The sequence below is a fragment of the Peromyscus leucopus genome, chromosome 9 (genome assembly GCF_004664715.2).
Source record: "Peromyscus leucopus breed LL Stock chromosome 9, UCI_PerLeu_2.1, whole genome shotgun sequence".
In the NCBI taxonomy this organism is placed as follows: Eukaryota; Metazoa; Chordata; class Mammalia; order Rodentia; family Cricetidae; genus Peromyscus; species Peromyscus leucopus.
In genome coordinates this window covers 66372915-66381630 of record NC_051070.1, presented here as the reverse complement: position 1 = coordinate 66381630, position 8716 = coordinate 66372915, and the positions used below count along the sequence as shown (strand labels likewise).

At 50.3% G+C, this 8716-nt stretch overlaps 1 protein-coding gene across 1 annotated transcript; it reads right to left on the bottom strand.

Moving 5' to 3' along the window:
* Window positions 1–243: 243 nt before the first annotated feature.
* On the bottom strand, window positions 244–6084 carry Gjb2 (gap junction protein beta 2). The gene is made up of 2 exons (XM_028870421.2): window positions 5825–6084; window positions 244–2453 (listed from the first exon to the last, which is right to left on the bottom strand). The coding sequence occupies exon 2, from the start codon at window positions 2429–2431 to the stop codon at window positions 1751–1753; it is 681 nt and encodes a 226-aa protein (XP_028726254.1). The 5' UTR covers window positions 2432–2453; window positions 5825–6084; the 3' UTR covers window positions 244–1750.
* Between the last annotated feature and the right edge of the window lie 2632 nt (window positions 6085–8716).

Sequence of the window (8716 nt, the reverse complement as noted above, 5' to 3'; positions counted from 1 at the left end):
GGACAGTGAGAGTGTAACCCGTGAACACACTCAGGGGATGCTGCCAAATATAAACTATGAAATATATGTGTACACGGATTATTATAGCTGAGGATGGTGGTGGGCACCTTTAATCTCAACACTCGGGAGTCAGGGGCAGGTGGATCTGTGAGTTCTAGGGCAGCCAGGGTGACATAGAGCGACCCTGTCTCAAAGACAAAACAAAGCAAAACCAAAAAAAAGAAGAAAAAAAAAGACTATCGATTATGTTAAAATTTGGTATTCTATTAAAAACCTTGTTTAATTTTAAAGTATACAAAATAATCATATTTTAATAAATGACATATAAGAGTTTACAAAATTATTTCAGTGACAAGCATGAAACCACAACTCTTATTTATTGTTACAAAATGGCTCCCCAGTGCCGTGCTTGGCAGTAAGAAGTGTCCCCCCTTGGAGTTGTTGAGTGCCATCTTGTGGGAAAGACATTAAGCATAATGGCAATGCTAAGGTTCAACTTGCCCTAGGAGAGTAACATATTAACCTAAACTCTAGTTCCTATTGACCTAAACTCTAGTTCCTATTTTTTTCCAAATATCCATATTTCTGTTTCCAGTTAAGAAAGCCAATGCTGAAGAGGGAAGCAAACAGACTTTCAAAGTAGAAAAATTCAGTTTTAATCGGCAGAATTTAGAGTCTGGAAGTTCCATTGGTTCTCTGAAAATAGTTAACCCCCTGCCTCCACCCCACTTTGTTTCTGCACCCTTAAATTATACCACGACAGTGAAACTCCCAAGCGCACTCATGAAGTTGATGCCTTCTGATGCTGGCTGCCACACCCCACAGCTACAGAGTCGGCAAATGTCAGGAGGGAGGGGCTGAGTTAGGCTCATAGCAGGTGGCAGTTGTTGGCATATCCTATCTGTCTCTTACGCAAAATGACACTTGAATTTTTAAATTGAGGCCCCCTTCTGGTCAGAAGCCAGCACAAAAAGCTTCCAGTTTGTCTCATTTGAGACAGGTTGTGATGTGTTGCGCTGTATTCAACACACCGATGGTGGATACCGTAGGTGGCCTCTCAGCCACGCTGCAGATTTCCCGTAACCAAAGGCCAACGTTCTAAAGACCTTGTGAAATCTGAGTACACACTGTGTTCATATCACAAACTGAACCTTTGAAATAGGAGGAATGTGTAATGGTTTCCAGATCATTTTGAGAACAAAAGAACCTATCTTATTTTAAGGTTTTCATTAAAAAAAAAAAATGGACACAGCGCTTGAAGCATTAAATAACTTTGTCCATTACTGCAGACTTAAACTATCAAAGCAAGTAAGAGTGGAGATTCTTTTCCTTTAACTGGGGGCAACTCGGGGAAGGATACCCTAAGGGAGGCCCAGTGAACTTTCTGGGCACCTTCCTCAGGACTGGACTCATCTCTCCTGTCCTCAGAGAAAGAGAAACAATGTGAGATCCTTTGTTTAAACTGTGAATGTATCCTACAAGAATAGTCGCTACCAGCCCGGAGTCTCAGTGGAACTAACTTTAGAACCGATTAATGCAGGCATAGAATTGGGCCTTTGTTTGGGAGCTTTGGGGGAAGGGAGTCCCATAGAGGCCTCTGGAGTCCCATGGAGACCTACAGGGACTTCAAATGGTGGCATTTAAGATGGGAATGTTTGTCTTGGGAAATGCTGGTGGCTGAGCTTTGACAACTAAGCACAGGTTGCCTGATCCTTTCCCTCCGTCTTGGCTCTAGCAGCCAGGCAATGCATTAAACTGGTCTTTTTGACTTTCCTGAGCAATATCTAATGAACAAATAGCACAATTCTGTGATATTAAGCAGGATGCAAATTCCAGATACTGAAATCATGAACACCGTGAAGACTGTCTTTTCTGTGGGCCTGGAAATGAAGCAGTCCACTGTATTAGGACAAGGCCAAGCATTGCATTTCACTAGACGCTGCATGAAGAAGCCATTGTACATGATGTAAAAGACATACATGAAGACAGCTTCGAAGATGACCCGGAAGAAGATGCTGGTGGTGTAGGTCCACCAGAGGGACCCTTCGATACGGACCTTCTGGGTTTTGATCTCCTCAATGTCCTTAAACTCGTTCTTTATCTCTCCCTTCATGAACTTCCTTTTCTTTTCATGTCTCCGGTAGGCCACATGCATGGCTACCAGGAGGGCTGGCGTGGACACGAAGATCAGCTGCAGGGCCCAGAGCCGGATGTGAGAGATGGGGAAGTAGTGATCGTAGCACACATTCTTGCAGCCAGGCTGGAGGGTGTTGCACACAAAGTCGGCTTGCTCATCTCCCCACACCTCTTTTGCGGCCACCACGAGGATCATGATGCGGAAAATGAATAGGACGGTGAGCCAGATCTTCCCAATGCTGGTGGAGTGTTTGTTGACACCCCCGAGGATACTCTGTAGCGTGCCCCAATCCATCTTGTCCTCTGGGTGGGTGGCACTAGAAACGACAAAGGAACACAAGACAGGTGTCACTCACTGGTCTGGCCAGCCTCCAGGTCCGAGCCCTGTTCTGGGCACAGTCTCCTCCAGGATGGCGACAACACAACTTTACTTTACTATAGGGTTAAGTGTGTCGTTCCCAAACCATCTCTAACGTGTCTGTGTGCTCTCAAGTACAGTTCTCTAAAAGACACTTGTTCACCTGAGTGATTCATCCAGCCTCTAGCACATAAAAAAGATGTGGGTACACAGGGGTGCACCAAAGCAAAGTACTTGTTAGTCTAAAGGCAGAACTGAGTTTCCACACAGGTCACTCAAAGGGCTGTGTTGGCAGCACCAAGCTTTGCTGTGTCTCACAGTGACAGACCAAAGCTTGGACCAACTGCACCTTAAGAGGCACAGCTGCCCAGTTCGGATGACAGAATTTGTGAAGCTCCATGTGACCCAGTACAGTTTCCCTGCAGTCTCCAGGCTGAAGCCATTTCTTCAAAATATTGTCATATGCATGGGCTTGGGAGGCAAGGGTGATCTGTCTTTACTAATGGTTACATTTACATTTGAGATTCCTCAGCTTAACCTTTCACTACAAGCTTGCTTCCACCTCTGTGTAAGAGGAATAGGGTCCAAAAAAAAGTCTCTGCACTTAGGTTTTTACATGCAGGTTGGAGACTCTGCTGTCCAGTTAGAACTGTTTGGGTAATGCTCCGTACTGTTGGGATGTGTGTGGCAAGTGAGCTTTGCTACTGTGGACTATAGTTTCAACTCTGACGTGATTCTAAAATAAATAATTATGAAAAGTGGCAGGAAATTTAACTCAGTGGTTCCCCAGCTACTGGTCCAAGGCTCTGACCATCAGTCCAGAAGCAAAGTTGCCTTGGGTGAAGAGGTGTGTATTGACTGTGCCCTGGATGAGCATTCACGAACCAATGCCCTTCTATTTCATCCCAGGGAAGGAACTGTCCTCTCTGATTCATAGCTACGCCCTGTCTGTCACAATCAAGCCCTCTTTTGACAGGATCCCTCCCTCCCTCCTGCTGTCCTGATGAGTCACTTGCTTTACACCCCTTCCAAGCTGTAATGAATCCTCTTGCTCTCGCTTAAAAGCATCCTGCCCCCTGTTGTAGGCAAGCTGTATCCTGTTTCCTAGTGAGCTACGCAGGCTCAGGGTGAAAGTCCCCCGCCATGCCCATGGTGGCTGCTGCAGAACACCAAGGTCTTGGTGGGACCCACTCAACTGTGTCTTGGTCAGAGGAGTTGGGGCCATGGGAAGCTGGCGTACACTGGTCCCATCCAACTTGGAAAATGGGAACACACAGGAAGAAACAGTGGCTGAGCAGGTTCAGCCCTGACCCATTTATACCTAGACTGTTCCGAGTCCCTTAGGGAAGCAGGTTGTCCTTTGAACAGTCTCACAGCTCCATGTAGTCTGCCCCCAGCAAGCAGAAGTATTGAAAGCAACAGTGTTCTGTTTAACAAAACAATCAGATTGGAATTCGACCTTCTAAGTTCATGTCCACTTGCTGAGTGGAGATCAGGACACGAACTGAAAGAAACATCCACAGACCTGACCCAAAATACAGAACTCACAGGTGAGTGGGGTATGTGCCTTCGCCTGCCTAGAGCATCCACAGACTAGCCCAGTTATTGTCAATTGGGAAAAATAAACTTCACAATAAAATTTTCACTTGTTTATAAAAATTAAAGTATTTGTTGAGTTTGAGATTTTTCTGTTACCCTGGTAGGCTTCTAACTCCACGAAGCTGGGGTTAGTACACATCTATAATCCCAGAACTCTGAAGGCAGAGGCAGGATTGTGTTAACTTGAGGAAAACTTGGGCTGCAAAAAACAAACAAACAAACACACAAAAAACAAAACACCAAAAGAGAGAAAAACAAAGCAAAACAAAAACCAAACCAAAAAAAAAAAATTTAGGGAAAAAGGTTCACAGGATTGAATAAACAAGACCAGGAAAAAACTCCAAGAGAAAACCAAGTAGCTGGGTCATAATAGGTGTGGACCCCGGCACATCTGGTTGCAGCTGCTTGTCTTAATGGCCATTCCAAGACGAGGGAGAGATTAAAATTTGACCTCACAAGGGGCTTGGAGTACTGAGCCAGCAGGGTGAAATCGTCAATATTCAACTGTGGTGTAGGAGGTGATCTCCTGGCCTCTGACTAGGGAGGTCACAGGCAGGTCCCTACCAGGCCTGGGTCACTGCAGATCGCCTGGAGCGTTGCCAGAGTGTGCGGGACCGTCAATCATTAGCTCCCGAAAAGGAGACTGGGAGCTTCTCCTTATTTGTTATATATGTAATATGTTATATTAATATATAATATTATGGATATATTATAAATACCCTTATTTGCCTTGAAGGGTACTTTGGGGAGCTGGCGGAACACCGCCAGACGCTGTGCCCACCTCACCCTCTACCTTTCTCACAATTGTAACTAACTTAGCCCAGAGTTTCCAAAGGACTCCCGGGTAAACGGAGCTATGGCTGCGCCAGGCTTCTCAGGACAGTCCCAGAGACCCGGGCAATCCGTCCCATTTAGGCTTGTGCTCCCTTCCAGTGAGGCAGAACGGAGGGGCTGATGCAAGAGTCCCGATGGACACGTTTCCCAGTAGCACACCATCTGCGAGTCTGTCTGGACTTCCAGCTGCAGAGCCCCACCTGAACGCAAACCCTTAAAAAGCGTTTAAGGAAAACGAAAAGCAATCAAAATCACCACTCAAGCGCAGGCTGGGGTCCCCTAGCTCGAGGGAGCGGCTACCGACGCACGTTTTGGGCGGTCGCCCGCGTCACCCCAGTGCTTTAGGTGGTAAAGGTCAGTGTCTTCCCACGGAGGCCTCCTGCTTAAACAAATGAAACCGAGTTTTCCTGCTAAGCTTTCGGTTAGTTAAAAAAAAAACTTTCAATGGCGGCAGACAACGCAGCCAGGAGGCCTCGGGGAAATTCTAGCAAAGGAACTTTGGCAACGCGTCGCAGTCGCGCGTGGAACGGCCTGTCCCCCGCGTCCCTCCCCGCCCCGCGAGGTGCGGGACCTCCCCGCTCCGGCTGTGCGGACGCTTCCTGTCCTGTGCGCAGCAGCGAGCACGGCGGGAGCAGCCGGGTCCAAGAGCCCGGCCAGCCGCTCCAGCCGCAGAAACGCGTCCGCGGCTTGGGTCCCTATCCGCGGTGGCGGTGCCCCGCGGGGACGGCGCAGTCAGTGCGTTCCGGCCTCTGTTTCCCAGGACCGCGGTGGCCCGGACCTCGCCTCGCACCTCACGCGTCCCTACCGGCGGAGACTCGAGCTCCAGCCGCTGCGGGGCGTCGCGATCAAGCGCGGGCCACACTGCTGTGACTCGGGGGCGCGGATCGGCTGTCGCACCTGTGTCCCGAGGAGCGCGCGGCGCTGGCTGGCGAGAAGCCGCAAGGCGCTGTTGCCTGGAAGGTGCAGGTCCTGAGTGGGTAGCGGGGCCGGTCCCGGCTTGGTCCGGAGTGGGTGTCGGGCTGGTCCTGGGTTGGTCCGGAGTGGCTCGCGGGCTGATCCGGAGCTGGTTCGCCGCTGGTCCCGGCCGAGGCTGCGCTCTGTAGGCGGGAGCGCCGCCGACCGGCTGCGAGTCGGGCGAGCGGAGCGCGCAGAGCGCTGCGATCTTGGACACCTGTCGGCCGCGGCGCCTTTTAACCGCACCCCTCACCCCGCCTCTCTCACCCCGGAGCGATTGAGAAAGTTGCGGAGGAGGCGGCTCCGAGTAGCCCGCCGCCCCCAGCGCCGCGGGCGGGGCTCTCCGGGCACCCAGAGCCATCGGGGCCCCGGAACCGCAGGCTCTCCTCGAGCCCCAGCCCCCAGCCCCCTCCCCCGATCCCAGAGATCCAGACTTTCCCGGTGTCTGCGTCCCGTGCGCAGCCTGAAAGGAGCCTGCAGACCCCGTCACCACCCAGGACCCACCACCCAAGGTCGCAAAGCTCCAAGCCCCAGCTCCTAGCTTTTGGGGAAGTGGGTAGTGTTGAAAGAGAGTTGATAATGTCGTCATTACTACTCTCACTAGTGGGAGAGTGCTATACATACATACGTGTACACACACACACACACACACACACACACACACACACACACACACACCGAAAAACGGGCATTCCAAGGAGGTGAAACTTTGTGTCGGCCCGCAGCTTCCATGGCATACGAGGCTCCTCTCCCATAGGGGACCCGCAGCCCAGCGAGCCAGGGCACCTGGAATTCAGGTTTAAGGCAGACTAACAGGGGGCGCCATCAGGGCTGGCCAAATTCTGGCTTCTATTTCCCTGAATTCCCGACTTGATTCGATCACTTTGAACAGTGTGCCAGTGGCTAGGCCAGGGGGCGGTGTAGAGGTGAGTCTCCAGGGCTGGCCTTGAAGTCTCAGCCTGGCCTGGAAGCGGACATGTCACTGCCTCGGGAAGGTGCTGTGTTTTCTTTTCCACAACTGAGATCATTGCGAGGAAAGGGCGCCCGGAATCTGCAGGAAAGAAAGAGAGCCAGGTAAGCCCGTCCGTCCTTCTTGGAGTCCAGGCTTCTGGGAAGACCCTTGGCAGTCTGTGTCTACAGTTCGATTCCCTCTCCGCCAAGCTGGATGTGGATTATGAGGTCTGTGTTCACATTGCTTAGCTCTCTGGATAGTTTTGAGAGGCAAATGAAACAAAGTGGACATTCACAGAGCATTTAGATAAGAACTTAAAATATCAAGAGCAGGCTGTGCTCGGGGACACCTAGCCCAGCTTCAACCCTCCTCAGTTACCTGCAACCTGAGTTTGGGGTGCAAACCTCATGTCCTCACAGGGTTTCCTCAGATCAGTGAAGAGATAGTGATCCATCCTGATGAGGCCCAAGGGGTCTAAGAAATGACTCTCAGTGAGAGGGGCAGAGCTGAGGGTGCTCACTTTTCCTTGCAAAGCGAGCTTATTGTCCAGCGCAGACCTAGCTTGAGGGGTTTGAACTGAGGCTACTACCCCGCCCTCTTTCTGTTAAGTCTTAACCTAAGAGGGGGTGCCTGTAATGAAGAGACAAAACCCCAGGAGGCCCACATCCTTTAGACTGCCTTTCTAAGAGAGGTGCTGAATCAGTGTGTGAAGAATGACTGGCCAAGCCAGCTGGGGTGGTACGACTCCCTTGGCCCGAGCACATTTAGACATGAAGCCAAGAGGTGGTGAGGTGGTGGCAGCTGGCGGTGGTAGAGGAGTGTCTGTACCTTTAGTTTTTCGTGGGCAGTACAGTTCTAGGCCAAGCGGAACTCCCGTTCAGTGAGAATGAGAGAAGCTTCTAGAATCATTGCAGGAAGTCGGCTGGTAAAAAAGTTAAGCTGGAGATGAGAATCAACTCACTTTCCCCATCGAGCAGTTTCACCTGAGGTTTTAATGCCCACGTTATGATTATAGGTTCAACGTCTAGTTCCCCAACTTGCTTCTGCAGATCTGCATAATGGCCGTGGGTTGGCTGCTGGTCACAGCCGCTGGGAATATTAGGATTTATAGTTCATCTCCTCTAAAGTCCCCACTGAGAACTCAGCTCTTGATTTTCATCTGTTTCATCCAATTCCCCTTGGTCCTTTGTGTTATGTTTTCTTCCCAACTAGACCAGAGGCTCCTCTAGGGCAGGAAATGTTGAATTTATTTGTGTATGTGCATTCTCCAGGGGAGGGGGTTAGGGGACAGAAGAGGAGAGGGGAGGCTAGAAAGGAGCTGGGAAAGGTTTGACCATTTGAGATTATCTCCGAATGAAGCCAGATGTGCATCCAGTTAACAGATCACAGAAAAGAATCTGTGCCCCCCCCTCCACCTCCATTAGAAGCATTGCTTTGATAAACCGAGCATTGGAAATAAACCCTCCTCTTCTCTCCCTGGCTTTCATGTTTCAGCATACGGCCCGTGAGAAGCTCAGCCCTGGTAACATGGTGGGAAGGGAGCAGCAGCTGACAGCTCACTTTTGTCTTATTCACATGTAGAAACCAACCAGACAGAGAACAGGTTTGGTTTTTGTTTGTTTGTTTGTTTTTGTTTTGTTTGACTTGGCTTTAAGCGCAATCCCATGACATCTTCTAGGCTGTCCTTGAATGAAGGGAACAGCAAGGCCAGACAACGGTGAGGGCTGAGGAGGGGCCTATGAAGTAGCTGTGGATGATTAACCAGCGAGGAGCTCTGAGCCCTGCACCTCGTCACGTCCATGTGTCCAGACAGGCGAGTGTCTGGTTAGCACTGAGAACATGAATGCTCGCTGGTTATCACTTCCTTCATGATGTTGAAAGGT